The sequence below is a fragment of the Melanerpes formicivorus genome, unplaced genomic scaffold (assembly GCF_026170545.1).
Source record: "Melanerpes formicivorus ecotype bairdi unplaced genomic scaffold, bMelFor1.0.p_v2 SCAF_2508, whole genome shotgun sequence".
In the NCBI taxonomy this organism is placed as follows: domain Eukaryota; kingdom Metazoa; phylum Chordata; class Aves; order Piciformes; family Picidae; genus Melanerpes; species Melanerpes formicivorus.
Genome location: NW_027144859.1, coordinates 14,797 through 31,447, shown reverse-complemented (window position 1 = coordinate 31,447; position 16,651 = coordinate 14,797). Strand labels below are relative to the sequence as shown.

The window sequence follows — 16,651 nt, the reverse complement described above, 5'->3', positions numbered from 1 at the left end:
AAACCTCTTTATTATAAAGGGGATTAGGTTTTATTTTTCTACCCTCAAGGTTAAAAATACACATTTCAAAATATTTACAAGGACTACATATGAAATAACCTTTGTTAATGAAACAGCAAAATACAGTACTAGAATAGATCCACCAAATTTATAAAGTCTACAAAAGATGAAAATGTAACAGAAAAGAGAGAAAGAGAGAGAGGAGGGGGGGAGGGTGTAAATATCATCCATGCACAATCTGCACCTGAAAAGATTTTTTTTATGATCTCTGCCTTTTAGTTGTGGATGGAATCACAGGAAGTTTTGACCTTTTGTCCCTTACAAATGCCACTAGTGACTGAGATTCATTGAGCTGACAGAAACTTGTGGGTTGCAGCAGCAGCAGTGCCCTACTTTCCCCTGCCTGCCAGCCTTTCGCATGGGGACCTTGCGTTACAGAGCCGACTCCAAATTTCTCAGCAACCCTGGGAGGTAGGTATAGTTTTAATGGAAGGATTGGGCAGATGGAAAAAAGCACCAGGTTAAATGACTGGCCTAAGGTTGGGCAGCCCTGAAGAGCAGAACTCACAAGCTCTGCCTCGTTTCTCCTAACCTCTCATTACATTTCCTCTGTACATCTCCTCTGTGCTCTAGTATCACTCGCTTTGGAGATGAGCTGTGTCGCAAGGTTCAGTTAATACTATGTACTGGATGACTATGTGGGAAAAACACCCTGCCTACAGGTAAGGACCTGTGTCAGTAAAGATCTGCCATTTTGCAGGGCTGTTACCACGTTGTGGAGCTGAACAGAAGATTTCAGTGTAGACACACACTCAGGTGATTCCTTCCCTGCTTGTGCATCATTGAGCAACTTCATGCTCTGTAATTAGGAGTCCCTGTGTATCTTTATCTCCATACTTTCTCTCTCTTTCTCTGTCTCTGTCCATCATCCACACCCGTGGATTTGCCCTTCTTACATGCATCTGATTCAGCTATGGAAATATCAAATAATAAACAGAACAGCCAAAAAAAATATTGCTGCCTTATTTCTGTAGACATTTTACTAGGAATGTAGTCTGATTTCTATTGCTTCTCAATTTGATGTCTTTAGCTTTCACATATGTGCATATATATATATACATAAAATGTAACAAAAAGGCCCATCCCATATGTTTCAAAAGACAAAAAGGGGTCATAAGCCTCATACTGCCCAAACCCACAAGGCACACCAAAAAAGTAAATGAGAAGGGCTCTAGGAAGGGAAAGAGATGTAGCCCTTGTTTTTGTGGTGCTCTTCAATCATCACTGCTGAGCTTGAAGCTTTGTGACGATCTGACATGACTTTGCAGAAAAGGAGAAGAGCTGTCTGGGTCACTTGCAGATTTCTGGTGCAGCAGCCCCAGGAGTGCTAGATCAATTGGAGCTGTTTCTCCCTCTTTTTGGTGAAGGGCATTCTGAAGGTTCTAGCTTTGTTAGTGATTTTTCTGTGGTGGTGGCAGTGGTGATGATAGTGGCCATTTCTGTCTATCGGCCCAATAGTTCTCTCAGCAGAGCAATTCTTCCCCGTTCCCAGTAGCCAACCCTCTCCCCTGGATTCCCATCAGGCTTATTTTTTCCTAAGAACAAGGTAGAGAATGCCAATGATGAAACTGAAACAAAAGCAAATCCAGGCTAATATGAAGCAGTAGCCATGGTGAGGACGTTCGAACTCTCTGAACACTCCTGTGAACCGAGCTGTGTAAATGGAGACTCCAATCAGAATGCACATCCCTGTGGGGGAAAAAAAAAGAGGAAAAGAGAGTTGAAAAATACACAGAAACCAGCACTGCTGCAGGACTTCTAAAGTACTGTTGTTCCTCTGAGGTTGTAATGTACATCTTGTGCCATGAGAGAGAGGCTGCTGCCCATTAGGCTTATTTATGGGAGAATTTCTCTTGCAAAGATGATGACATAAGACACTTGGGGCTTGTTTAGTGGATGCCATGGGGAATAAACCTTTGTTAGGAGGAAATCAGCAATAAGATCCGCAGACAGTTTGGTGCTACGTGTAGAATCGGAGGAGCAGTAGCTGTCTAACTTTATTCCCTTGCCCCTTCCAAATACCAGAATCCTTTTTGTTGTCTTTCAAAAGGTATTTTGCAAAATCCCCTGGGCTTTTCTAATGACAATTTGGAAACATTTTCATTGTACAAAGTTTTAAAACAAAACAAAACACCAACAACCCAGCACTTTCCAATTCCTCAGTGCTTTGTTTTGTCACACGCACAAAAGAATTTGGTCACTGGAAACATTTAGCTGGCTGACAGCCTTCCCTGATGGCCATGTGGGGCAGATGTGTGGCTACTTGGGCTTGCAGAGGCAGTGGCACACAAACAAATCCATCACAAGGTGTGCATACTTACAGCAAACCAGCATGATGGCTCCAGTGATGTAGAAACGTTTGCCTTTCTCCAGGGTGAAGAGCTGGACAATGAACATGGCGAGAGCAATGACGGAGAAAATGATCGAGAGGATCATAAAGGCTTGCGTGGCTCTGAGGGCAGCTGTGAACACACAGGGAATAGATTTGAGAAGGTTCAGGACTCAGTCCCAGTATTGTGCACCCAGATCCTGAAACTGATCACTGCAAGGAATATGCAGACATAACTTACCCTCATCATCACTGCTGACTGGCAGCGTATCGCAGGTCCTGTTGCACAGTAGCCAGAGTCCCGAGGAGACTGTTTCTGTGGCGTAAGAACCCACCATCCAAACCTGAAACACGATGAAACAGTTGTGTCAAGAGGGAGGGCAGCTTCCTTGCTCTTTTGGCCAGTTGTCAGACTAAACTGCAAGGACAGCAAGACTAGCCCACGTTCCACCAGCCAGAGAGCTGACAAAGCATGTGTGGGCAGAAGAACAACAGCTGAAGCAGGTGGGAGATGATGCAGGTTCCCAAAGCCAGGAGGCATTTGGTCCAGGCAAAACACTGGGGAAGTCAAGCAGGACCAGGGAAGGGATCATCCCTCTGTATTCTGCATTGGTGAAGCCATGCTTTGAGTAATGTGATCAGTTTGGGGCATCTCAATACAATACACATTGAGGTGCTGGAATGGGTCCAGAGAAGAGCAACTAAGCTGGTGAAGGGTCCTAGAGAACAAGTCTTATGAGGAGCAGCTGAGGGAACTGGGGTTATTTAGTCTGCAGAAAAGGAGGCTGAGGGGAGACCTTATTGCTCTCTACAACTACCCGAAGGGAGGTTGTAGTGAGGTGGGTTTTGGTCTCTTCTCCCAAATTATTAGTGATACAAAAAGAGGGAATGGCCTCAAGCTGCACCAGGGGAGGTTTAGGCTGGACATTAGGGGGAAAAGAACAAAAAAAGAATCACTGAAGGGCTTGTCAGGCATTGGGACAGGCTGCCCAGGGAGGCGATGGAGTCACCAAGACTGGATGCGTTTAAAAGCCGTGTAGATGTGGTGCTTGGGGATACGATTTAGTGATGGCCTTGGTAGAGTAGGGCTAATAGTTGGACTCTGATTGCGAGGGTCTTTCCCAACTGAAAGGATTCTATGATAAATCAGTTCCCGTCTTAGGGGGGAAATTGCTTATGTCGTCCTGCTCCCCGTCCTAGGCAGCAGGAGAGCACGGAGAGGCGAGAAAGCGAGAGCCCTATCCCGAAATCCGCTCCACCAAAAGGTGCCGGGGGGCGGGGGGAAAACAGGGCCGCGCCGCCCCCGCAGAACCGCCAGGGGTCAGCCTCGCCCCGGGTTTCCCCTCCGCTGGGGCTGCCCAGCGGCCGTAGCGCTGGCGGCCCCCGCCCTAGCCCCAGGCCTCGGCGTGCTGCCCGCCACGCAGACGGGCACGGCGGAGCGCCCAGTTGTGCCTCCAGATGCGAGGATAAATAGCTCTTCGGAACCGTCATCTGCTGATCTCCTCTGCCCCTCGCTGCATTCTCTTAGATGAATGTTGTGGTGCTGCTGGCTCTGCGGTTTGGGAGCAGGGGCTGCTTCCTATACCATGCCAGCTGCTTTTCTGTGTCCTGAGTACACCCAGCACTGCTTGAATGTTTTCTCATGACTGTGAGTGTCCCTCGCCTCTAGACCTGAGCACCTGCCCACCCTTTCCCATGTCAGGCTGGCTGCAGCTGCGGAAGGCATCATCCAGGGCAGTCTATACTTACATTGGCAATGGTGGAGACAAAGAGCATGATGACAGTGGCAATGTGCACCACAAAGATGCCAGCCAGTAGCACCAACATCTTGGGTCTCTTCTAGGTAGTGTCACCGATACGAGGAGCTCTGGAAGACAAAAACAGAGGGAGGAGGTGGCTTAATCAAGGGGTAGCTTTACTACAAGCTTTATTTATATGCAAGAAAACAAAGCTGATCTTACATCCATTCTGGACGCATGCAGTCACTAAAAAAACCTCATCACTAAAACCTTTCAAAAATCTTTGTCAAGAGGGAGTTGCTCAAGAGGTTAAATAAAGCCTATAAGAGCCAGTCTGCAAGGACATGTAGAGCTTGGGGGCATTTTAAAATTAGCCTGAGTACGTACAGAGGTTGCTTCATTTGATGTGTGGTTACGTGAAGTAAAAATGACATAATCTAGGTCTACACTCCAGGAAGAGGAGTTTTTGCCCACAGGATTCACAGAGGTCTAGAGAAGTTTTCCTTTCCTGGTCTCCTTTTCTGTCTCATGGCACAGTCTCCTTCAGCTGGTCTGATTACATGGATCAGTAGTGCAGGGTGGAGGACCATGTGTTCCTGGGAGCATTAGGTATTGAGCAGTGATGAAGAACGGACTAGGAGGTTACCACTACTTGCTCCATTACGTGAAGAAGAGAATAAGCAGAACTGTAAAGCCACTGAGGTGTTCTGGGGAAGAGGACGATTCTTAGGCTTGCCATGAAAACTGCCCATTTCCTTTTTAGAACTTGAGGCACGCAGATCACTTTATTACTGCGATAAGGTTCTCTTGTAATGCAAATTACTCTTTGGCTGGGGCTTCTGTTTTTGCCTCTGTACCCTGCAAGCTTTTAGTCTTCTTGTGAGATTCCCTGTCAGTGTTGAACATATCATTGCAAAGGAGAGGCAATGTGCTTCAGATAGCTTTCATAGTACTTTCCATTAAGGCTGCTGCCTTCTCCCTTGAAAACATGAAATGCAAGGAACAAATCTAAACGTGCAGACAACTCACACTAAGGGAATGAGTATATTTCTCATGCTTCCAGGCACCTACTTGTAATCATGCAGTACAGCCACAGAAATCAGGCACAAGAGTTTACTGATCCCATTCTGTGGCTAGTGAAAAACTGCTTCCTAGAAAGTTCTACAGGGCTGTGTGGCTCTTTCCCTGGGTTGTGCTAGTACTGAAAAGTAGTATCATCCATGTGATTAATGTTAGCTGTCAAGTTATTTTGGTGCAGGTGACTCAGGTAACGTTTGATGCTGTCACCATTTGTACAGGGTGTGGTAAACATTGTCATGGAACAACACAATTATATTTTACAAAGTCTTTCATGCAAAGCGTAACAAAAGGCTTTGCAAAGTGCCATAAATGCAGTGGTTTGATTTTTTTCCACTCAGTGACTCCTCCTTCTCCACTTCTGTCTTTCCTCTCAGGGTGGCCATGTGTGGGAGTGTATTCCTGTAAAACGCTGCAGCTATTTCTTGCACTGCTTTGGATACACTTTCCCAAACCTCAACAGGCAGACAGGCTTCTCCATCACTGGCTTTTTGTCCAGTTCAGCATTAGCTGATACCAGGAGGAATTCCTTGAGTGTGGAATCTCAGGGAACCAGCTCTGTTAGGTCACTCCTCCCGCTGAAATGAGGCCACCCCTTAGAAAGACAGATTAGGTTTGGTGATTGGTCTTATCTCCTCAGCAAGAACATGTCCACTGAGAGGTTTCCTTCAGCTAGGAATACTCTCTCGAGGTGTTTAGCTCTGGTTTCTTGAGCATAAGCTGGGCTTGCTTGTCTGCTTTGAGGTGTCTTAAACTCCTCATGCTCTAGGGCTTGATTTACCTGGATGGCCTTGTCACCAAGCCCTCTCTTATCACAATATCTCCCTTAGGGATGATCATGGATAAAATACAGCCCTCTTAGGAGTTCCTTTCTTACTGTAGTGACAGTTATTTTTTACTTCAGGTTCTCAATACTACATATGGGCTAACATGGGAACACAACTGACATGAGTGTTAAACCCCTTCTCTCTACCAACCACAAAAAGAGTGAGGGTTTCAAAATGCAGGGCAGCAATTGATATGAACATCACCACAGTACCATGAGCTGAGAAGCTATTGCTGTCACATGCCAAAGTTATGTATCTGCAGCAGGTGCCTTGAATAGAGCTTCTGAGCCAAATCTTCCCATCCTTTATAACTATTATTCAGCCTATTTTGTGATCACTTTGGCTTTAGACAGACTGTACTGAGTGCTCTTGTCATTACAGTGCATTGACATGCATACACCTGCTCTGAAATTTACCTTTATTGAACAGTGGCAAAACTTTCTTCTGTCTTAGATGAATGATTTTTCTATGGCCTCCTTAAGAACTAATTCAGCAGGGGCTTTTTTTTTGCTGATTATTTTTGAGGATTTAAAAACCACAAAACCAGAACATCCCTATACTTGAAAGGCTAAACCCCTACTTTCATGATAGCCCAGAGGACTAGAACAGTCCTTTTAAATTGTTTGTTTGTAGTCAGAAATGAAAATGAGGGATAAGTGCTACTTTTTAATCTGAAAACCCCCAAACCACACCCAGAAATTTGACCAATACACCAATAAAGCCCCCAAATCCTTTATTCCCTTTGCTTTTTCTGCCCTATTCTCACACAGTTTGAGAGCAGTGTTAGTTCAGGTGCTTTCTGTGCACCTACTTCCTGAGAACGTCAGCACCTCTCCCTGAACACACACAGTATCAAATGCAAACTCTCCTGGGGGATATGTGCTCAGTTTTGATTCTTTGTGAGCTAAAGCACAAGCCTCCCTCTCTACTCATTCCCTTTCCCCTTCCTTCATCTCTCCCTGCCCTTTTAAAATAAAACACTAAAGAACAATCCCAGAGGGGCAAGTGGGTGAACAAACGGCACTGGAATGTCATTTCTGCCTCTGATGATACTGCAATGCTACAGGCATGGACTTTTCCTCCCACTAGACTGAGAACCTGGCAGAGCACTGGGAACTGACAGGATACTCTTTCCATTTGTTAAGCGTGAGACATCTTTCTCTGCTACAGGGTGGGGTCACATTGCTGGAGCAGTAGGACACAGTTGCATGCAAATGCCTTTTCTCCCATTCCCCTACCTAAACTGCAGCTGGATTTGGCACTCTTTGGGCTTTTCTTGAGCTATGAGTCAGTCTTAGCCTTTCTAGAGCAGCCAGTTTTTTCCACTGACTCACCCCAAAGCTCCCAAAACCACAGCTATTTAGCCCTGCAAATGTTCAGAACACTGTTGGTGCATTTAGCTCTGGGGTCCCCAGCACAAGAAAGATATGGACCTGCTTGTGTGGGGCCAGATGAGGACCACAAAGAGGATCAGAGGTCTGGAGCACCTCCTCTGTGAGGACAAGCTGAGAGAGTTGGGATTTTTGAGCCTGGAGAAGAGAAGGCTCTGAGGACGCCTCAGAACAGCCTTCCAGTACTTAAAAGGGCCTACAGGAAAGATGGGGAGATACTATCAGAGAGTGTAGAGAGAGGACAAGGAGTAAACAGAGATAGCAGATTTAGATTAGACATTAGGAAGAAATTCTTTACTGTCAGGATGATGAGGAACTGGAAAACGGATGTCCAGAGAGGTTGAGGATGCCTCATCCCTAGGAGTGTTCAAGGTCAGGCTGGATGGGGGTTTGAGCACACTGATCTAGTGGAAAGTGTCACTGCCCACGGCAGGTGGTTTGGAACTAGATGATCCTTAAGGTCTCATCCAGCCTAAGCCATTCTACTATTTTTAAGATCCAGTCAATGAAGCAGATTGTGAATCCTACATTAAGCCTCTCTTTCCAGAGAAGAAACCCTCACTAAGCCAAGGAAAACGTTGCTGAGACATGAGAGCAGAATGACTACTGACACTGGACAGGCTGGCGGGGAAAAGGCAAAGGTCACACACCTGTTGAACAGCCTGCGTGAGTCAAGAGAAGATCTTGCACTGCTGACAGCAAACCAAGTTTCCTTTTCCTGGATGATGGATGTGGAGAAATAACAAGCCACACCAACAATAACCATGAATAACAATCACCATAGCAGCTTTCGGCACCATAAAAAAAGACAGAAAGAAAAGAAAGCCTACTGATAAGCATGACAGACTCTTATCTCTGTAGAGACTATTTCTCCGACCATTCAAGAGTACACACACTGAGCAATGCCACACAGGTCTGCTGCACCCTGCTTCAAGTTCAAGCAGGCAAGCACTATCTATTAAAAACTAAGGCCAAGTCTTCTCAAGCAGGCAAAGTGTGGCCACCCATATCACCCCTGTCTACTGAAGTGCTTTGATCCCACTATCTTGAGAGCAAATCTCAAGAAGTGTGTCCTTGGGTTTGATTTGCTGCTTAGCAAAGTATCAGGATGGAATGCAAGGTGCCACTTGGAGATATGACACAGGCCAGAGGTATAGCTTCTCAAATAAGGGGAGCTGGTTGGTGAAGAGGTTAAGCCAGATTAGGCAGTGGCCCTTTGCTTCTAGCAGAAAGTGCACTGAGGGTTAAGTGTACAGGATGTTTCTGTAGGAATGATTGGATTGTTTGGGATGAAAAAAAATCAGAGCACTCTCCACTGAATCACAAATATTCCAGATCTGAAGTATTCCTAAGCAGTGAAGCTCATCTGACTTTCATTCCCATTCTCTTCTGTGAGCTGAGGTTCCTGCTTGGGACTACCTCTCCCTGGGTGACTTGGTGGAGGCATACTGTGAGAGATGCTAGGCTGAGAGGAGAACTGAGCCACTATAATATATATTAGCCAACAGTATCCAGGGAGCAGAGGACATTAAATCACACCACCTGTGGGCACCCTGGTGACCACTGATTCCTCTAAAACTCAGGATACATTCAATTTCTCAACAAAGGAAGGATTTATTTCAGGGAAAAGTAAATGCTTCAGGCCAGAACGTCAACAAAATCCTCCATGGATTGAAATCGACTGAGATGAAAGAAATTCCCCAGCTGCCACCACAGAATATGAGGAATGCAGCAGTAAATCAGACCAGGGGTCTGTCTCACCTGGCACTCTGTCTCTGATGATGGTAGTTCAATATTTAGAGAAAGAATGTGAACCTGGCCACTGTCTGAAGTGGCACAGTCACACCAGGAATACTAGTGGTTCGAGCCAGTGACAAGGCCATTTGGAAAGAAAGAGGGAAATTGAAGAGGATGGGACAGAAAATGAAAACTATTTGATACTGTTTGAGACAGCCACAACCTGCTACCTCTGTCATGTGTGCATTCCACAGCGTAAAGTCAACAGACATGCAACAATGATGCCACGATGCTGCCAGTAAGGGAAACCTTAAGGTGGGACAAGACCTTCTGCAGGATTTGTAGATCTGTTTTTTGACTGGGATGAGGTCCTCAATGCATCTTTGCCCTGCTACAGCTGCAGGCCGTGTCATCATGTGCAATACAAGCACGAACCCCTATCTGGCAAGATGCAAAGGTGTGAAGATCTCTGTGATATGCTGGTGGTATGGTGCTTTCGGAGCCGTCACTTTGTTACTATGACAACTTTAAGTAACCACAGGGAAGGATCTTTTAGCTTTCATACCTTGCTCATTTCTTGCTTCAGATCCACCTGAATCCAGAGTTCTTGCTGACTCCAGACTTTCACAAACCACTGTATGCCAGCACTGCTATTGATAACCTCATTTTGCCAGAGCAGTCTGACGCAATTTACCTTTTATAGACATGTGGATGAGTAAAGTGCTGCCTCTAGAGAGATATTTCACGTGTGCAGGAAAGGGGTTGGGCAAGAGGTGTTCATGGGTACACAGAGACCTTTGGATCCTCTGGTTTATGGCAGAGAGAAGATTTTGTGCCTGCTTGGGTGGTGTCTGGGGTGACTGCATGGGGCACAGCAAGGCTGTAAAATTGCCAGATGATGTCAAGCAAAAAGAAAGTGTAGAGCAGCCTGAAGGGCTACGACTGAAAATAAGCTCAATTAAAGGAAAGACTCTGTCTGGTCCTTGGAAAGCATTTCCTGGTGGTATGGTCTCTAAGGGATCAGGGGAATTACCTTCCCAGGGGAGCAGTAAAGCCCTGGCATGTGAATCATTTCTGTGGGACAAGAAAAGCCTTGAGGGATCCACCCTTGGTAACGAACCTCCACTCACTGAGAGATACAAAGGGGAGTCACGAAAGATGACACACGAGGGTTTTCCAGCTCTCATGCTTATGATTCATCCAAGAGTGGGGAAATATCAGAGCTCCTAGGGCAGACAGTGAGAAACTGGCATTTTCTCCAAAAGAAACCGCCCTCGAGCGCTCGGCCACGTGACAACATCAACTGAAACTCCAAAGCTCGCTTGGTAGTAAGAAGGGGAAGCGACGGCTGCCTGGGCCTGGCAGGCAGCCAGCAGCTGCTGCTGGAGGGAAATACTGTCACTCCTCACACTAGACACCCCAAAGAAGAGCTGGGACTGCTGAGTGGCGAGTGAGAGGGAGGGGAGAGGAAAGGGACCTCAAAGCTATGCTCTGAGCAAGACAGCAATGCTCCTCACCTTTGGAGGTACAGTGGGAAGGATACTCAACCCTTAGAGTGTTGGAAGGTCCCAGGGCTGGTTAATGAGACACCAGAGTTGCTGAGACTTGCAGGGGTTCAGAACAAGATGCTAAGAAGTGTAAGAAACACTTGTGGGAGGACTGACAGCAACACTGTGGTGTAAAGGATGTGCATCTGCAGCCCTGCACAGCTCCCTCTGCGAATGGGCATGTGCATCTGTGGCTTCTCTGAGCAGAGCTGGACCATGTAGGAGTATGTGGCTCTTTGCATGTGTGCTCATGCATGACTAGGAGGAATGGAACAAAACTAGAAGTGGGTAGATTCAGACTGGATGTTAGGAAGAAGTTCTTCCCCATGAGGGAGGTGAGACACTGGCACAGGTTGCCCAGGAAGGTGGTGGAAGCCTCATCCCTGGAGGTTTTTAAGTCCAGGCTGGATGTGGCTGTGAGCAACCTGCTCTAGTGTGAGGTGTCCCTGCCCATGGCAGGGTGTTTGGAACTAGATGATCCTTGGGGTCCCTTCAAACCCTGACAATTCTATGATTCTATGGCTTCCTTATGGATGTGTACAGATCCATGAGACTTTGACACTGGCAGTACTCACATGGAAGAAACTATCTCACAGCTACAACACGACAGTTCAGGCTACAGTGTGGTGTGAGCAAAAGCACACAGATCATGTCTGGTGGTACTTTCTGCTTTTCCTCCTTGCTACAGCTTTTAGAGGTGGAAGGTCTGTGGAGCCTGCATCAGCTGTGCTTTTAGCTGCATTCTTAAATTAAGCCTACAATTCTCTGATTTGCATAGAAAGTTCTGTAATGATTTTCTTTTTTCCCCCCTTTTTCAAGGCAATGTTGATAAAGAATTGGTTCCTGATCAGATTGCATCCCTCTCTCTCAAGACTGTAAAACCCCTGAACGTTCCAGTACAGACGATGAGATTTGGAGGTCAATGTGACTCAGGCAACTAAAGAGTACCAGAATTTGGGTCAGTTTGCCTCACACTTTGTTCCTGCAAGCCAGTTTAGAAAAGGTTGTGCAGGATTAAATTGCAAAATTCTCTGATAGCTCCTTCTTTCAGCCCACAGTGCACAAGTGAAAGACTGGAAGGAGGAGTAGCACAAGTACAAAGCAGAAGCAAGAGGATGCTGTGCAGCCTGGAGTTGATTGGTTCCCTGGGCAGGGTGGGGTAAAGGTGGTTGTGAAGTAAAATGACCATTTGCCTTCAAAAGGGCTTCTTACTGGTGCGATTAGTATGGGCTGGCAGAAGCCTGTAAGGGTCATTCTAGCTCATCTTACATGTGGAAATGGCTTTCCACGAGGCATAAAGTATTCACGTTGTCAGGGCACACCACACCGTCCTAGCTGCAGCTGCTAGAGGCTGGCTAGTAGGCAGGCTGGCTCAGCTGCCTGAGCCGGCACAATCAGCGGCTGCACCGGTCTTAGACGCCCAGCTTTCAGTAGTGGTCCCTTCAGCAATCACCTGACCAGCCTGCTTCCAGTTCTAATCATTTTGCAGCTCTTCCTTATTGCTCCCATGGATCTCACTGTTCTTTTCCAAGAGGCTTGCTGGGGCCTATAGGGGCGTTATCTCTCCAGAATGAGAAGAATGTGGACACTGGACCTAGTTGTGGCAGCTGCTTTCACAACTCTCCTGGCTTGAGGACACTGCCCTGTGAGGGCAAAAGGATAGTGAAGGTCCTCACCCTGGATATCCTCTAATCCAAAGATATTGCCAGATGGCCCCACGTCACAAGAGAGCAGCTTTGGACATGAGTCACTGCTCACCTGCCATTGGCCACTCCAGTGCTCATAGTTCATTGTGTTTCTTTGCATGGCTGGCAATCACCAAGCCCAAGATCTGTCCCTGGACTCTTATCACCAATGTCTCCCCATGCCTACAATACAGACTGGTTTCACAAGGGAAAGGGGATAGATCTGAGTTACAAGCTTGTCAAACTGGTCAGTCTATTGGGAAAAGCGGTTTCTGGAGCTGAGTTGTCCCAGCTAACCTGCATAACAAGGTATTGGCTCCCTTTGGTCTTATTCAGGGAGCAGCTTCCACGTACTCTCTGCCCTGCTGCAAACGGTTTAGGAGAAGGAGAGTGTGCAGAACTGCAAATCTAACCAGTTTCCTTCATTCACTGTCCAGTTGTTCTAACTAAGAAGGTGATTTCCAAAACCATCCCAGAAGGATTTGAAGAAAGTATGCTCCAGATGGCTGCCCCCAGATGTTCTGCTTTGTTGCCTTCCTTGCAGTGCAACAGCTGAAGAAAAGAGGCACTCTAGATTTCCCTCTGGGCACTTCATATGGGCAACTGCTGCTGGCCCCTGTGTCATGCTGTGGCATGACTGGGTGTGGACTGGATCTAACAGAGGATCTGCACAGTCACATTGCAGCTAGTTCTTCAGCACATGTGTGCAGGGCCAGTATTACAGGACTCTAGCTATTAGTTATCAGCCCTGGCAGGGATTGTCAAAAGAGCAGGGCCATGGAGAAGAGCCTCCTTCTCTGTGCATGCTGCTTTGCCTCAGCTGAAAAGACCCACAGAACCGTGAACTACTAAGCATCCATCTTCAGGCAGGAAATCTCCTTCCTTGCCCTTGCTTTTGGAGGTGTAAAAGAGCACCTCTGAGTCCTTTACTTCTCCCTGCCTTGAAGGAAGGGTAAATAAACCTCATCTTTTAGCCCTTTTTCATTCCTTCTTTTTGCAGGAGAAGGGGTGGGGGGGGGGGGGTGGGGGGGGGGGTGGCGAATATCAGGAGTGCCACACCCTGCAGCCTGCAGGTAACAATGCTGTCACCTCCCTGTTGAGGGGGCCCATTGAGATCAAAGGGGTCCAGCAGTGCTGTTTCTTGCCTTTTGGGGCACTTGAGCATCTGAGGGCAAATCCCAGCATGGGATCAGGTGCCTTGCCCTTCACCACCCTGTGAAGAGAGCACCCAAGCCAAAGGGAACTAGGGAGGTGAGCAAGTGGAAATGTGCCACAGAAGGGGTGGTATGGCTGCCACATGGGGTTGATGGGGTCTGTGAAGTCCCATGAGAGTGGGCTGTACCCCACCACTCCTGCTTTAGCTCTGAGGAAACTCAAGCAGGCACAGACTGGGTGTCATGTGCCAGCCTTGCAGCTGGCAGGGTGATGAATAGAGAGAAGGATTCATGCTTGTGGCAAATCTTCTCCATCTCGTTATAAACAAGGCCCCGAGGTGGGTCTTTTATCAAAAAACCACTGGCTGTTATCAGCAGATCTTCCAGAACTGTTTCAAAACACAACCTCTGCTCCACCCCAGGCCACCAAGCAGTAATTCCAATGCACTTGCACTGCTTGCACACTGCAAAATTCAAAGACTAGCAGGGCCAGTTTTCCAAGCCCAGGGCTCTGTGTCCTCAGCGGGGCACTGGGGAGCACCAAAAATCCTGCAGCTCTGGGGCACTTGCCCAAAACTGAGCATTTCACCCCAAATTCCTAAGTCCTTCCTCTATCAATGTGTCCATCTCTCTCAAGTGTCTACCATGGGATGAAATGTGCCTAGTGGAGATGCCCAGCTCTCACAGGATAGCCTGGATGAATGGCTCAGACTGCGTGCCACGTGTTTGAATGGTTACTCATAGCTGAGGGGAGCTTCCAAGGGAACCTACTAGGAGGAACTCCTTAGGTGGATGTGTAATGAAGGAGGTGCATGTCAGCATGTGCTTCCAGGCACTGCAGTGTCAGTAAGATACCTCAGTTTCGATCCTTTTCCTATGTTGACCCCCAAAGGAGCAAACAGAAACAAGCTGCCTTTAAGCCTGCACTCTCACAGTGCACACAGCCCCAAGGCTTGGCAGCTGTGGGAGGTGGGCTGGGCAGAGGCACCCAGCTGCTTTAGCCTCTGTTATCATAGGAACAGTAACTAATAGGCTCCAAGTTTTCACACTCCTTCATGCCTAGCTCCCTCTTGTATGTTTGCTCACAAAAGAATCCCACTCTGTCCAGAAATGTCAAGTGGGCAGTTTTTGGGCAAAGCTGCTCTCTGAGGTGACTTGAGGAATTCATAGCTTCTGAGTGAAAGTTCCTCTGTGGACATGGCTTTTTAATTTGTTGTGGGGGGCAAACCAATTTTGTTGCTAGTCATAGTAAATTAAAACTTCCAAAATAACTGCCTGCCCAGACTGATTGCTGACTGCTCACTGTCTCAGCTTCCCCACCACCCAAACACAGCCATTTCTCAGGCAAGAGCCACCCTTGCATGACCAAGCCACAAGTAATAGGGCCAGAGAGGACCTCAAAATTCCCAAAATCCATACTTCTGCCACAAGGTTCAGTTCAGTTCAGCTTCTTGGTCATTCATTTAGTAACTGTCCACAGTACCAGCCCGAGCCCCCACCATTCCGGGACAGACTGGGCTAAATACTGTCTCAGTCTCATTCAGACACACAAAACTCTGCAGGGGCGGGATGGGTTCCTGCAAAACGAACCAAAGCTTGGTGCCAGCAAACTCGCTTTGCTGCACTCCCTTTCTCAGACCTCAAAAACAGTTCAGATTTGACCACAAGATACAGCACAGATGAAGTGAGGGAACTAGTGAAGAAGAGGGAGGAAGGGAGGGGGTGATGGCATGGAAAAAGACAGGTGAATTACGAAAACTGACAGTCTCTGCAGACTTACACTGTCCATCAGTCCCTCCCCCCCACCGAATCCCACCCCGCTGTGCTCTAAGCAATTTCACCGCTGCCCCACTGCAACTCTCAGCGCTCCTCACGCAGGGGCTGTGCTGCCGAGGAAGGCGTGGCACGCATTTCTACCCATCCTGTGGCTTTGCCTAAGAACTGGGGCTTGGCTTCAGCCTCAGGAGCCAGAACCCCAACACAAAAGAGTGGTCGTCACCATTACACCCTGAAGTCTCCACCTTTGAGGCCTCTCAATCTTCACTTGGAATCATTTGGTCTTGCTTTAAAATTAAAGCCTAGAAAACTACCGATGGAGGGAAGAGAGATATGCAGAAAAAGGCAAGTGAGAGCCAAAAACACTGAGCCAGCAGCCCTAACTCCAAGCAGGCGTTGTCCCACGGTTGTAAACAATGCTACTCCAAAAGCGTGCGGCAGCTCCTACGTCGGGGCTGGCCCAGGTTGGGCACGCTGTGCCTGCGCCCTGGCTGCACATGCCCTGGAGGCAACACTAACTGCAGCTGCTAGCAGCTCATGGTTGCAACCAAGGTACCTCGCAGCGTCGATTTGCCCCGAAACACAGCTGGATTTCAAGCTAAAGCTGAAAGGTTAAGGTGCGTCCTTTAGCCAGCTCATGTGCCAAGTTGAAGAGAAGTGGAGGAGCAGAGGAGAAAAGCAAGCTGGAGGTGCTGGGTGAAGGGAGCAGCTGAGAGTAAGGGAAGCAACGCTGGGGAGACCAGGTCTTACCGTGTGGACTGAGGCTGGTCCTGTCACCTGTGGAGCAAGAGAGTGCCGGGCTGCAGGGCTGGTGTCCTGGAGCGCAGAGCTGTAATGAAGGGGAGTGACCTGCTGGTGGTTTAAGTTTCCTCCGGTGGTGCGGGAGGGTGGTGTCTTTCCACTCTATTTTAAAGGAGTTACTATGAATCAGTCTGCCTTTAAAGAGAGCGAGAAGGGGGAAGGGGGGGAAGAGAGAAAAAAAATTAATGAGCTACGCCCTGCTTTGCTGGCAGGGAGTCAAGAGTCGCTGGGAGGAAACCAACAATTCAAAGAAATCTGTGCAGGGCTGCCTCTGACTCAGTGTGCAGTGCAGAGACCACAGCCTGGAAAAAGGACTGACGCTGAGCCAGCTGAGTAACAGAGGCCCACAACAGCATCTCTTTGTAAAACTGAACTTCTGGTTGTCACATAAATAGTCATATTAAAAAAAAAAAGGAGAGAGAGAGAGAGGAAAAAAAAATGTATAGTTACAACTGTGGCAACGGGACTTCAACAATACAGTCAAGCAAACAAACAATCGGTTGGCAAGGGACATCCCGAGGCTGGGTG

At 47.7% G+C, this 16,651-nt stretch overlaps 1 protein-coding gene across 1 annotated transcript; it reads right to left on the bottom strand.

Annotated features, from left to right (window-relative positions):
• Window positions 1-7: 7 nt before the first annotated feature.
• LOC137461534 (epithelial membrane protein 1-like) lies at window positions 8-16,251 on the bottom strand. Its single transcript, XM_068171236.1, has 5 exons — window positions 16,073-16,251; window positions 4,139-4,256; window positions 2,631-2,733; window positions 2,382-2,522; window positions 8-1,749 (listed from the first exon to the last, which is right to left on the bottom strand). Exons 2-5 carry the CDS (start codon window positions 4,214-4,216, stop codon window positions 1,586-1,588), a joined length of 486 nt encoding a protein of 161 aa, XP_068027337.1. The 5' UTR covers window positions 4,217-4,256; window positions 16,073-16,251; the 3' UTR covers window positions 8-1,585.
• Window positions 16,252-16,651: the final 400 nt, after the last annotated feature.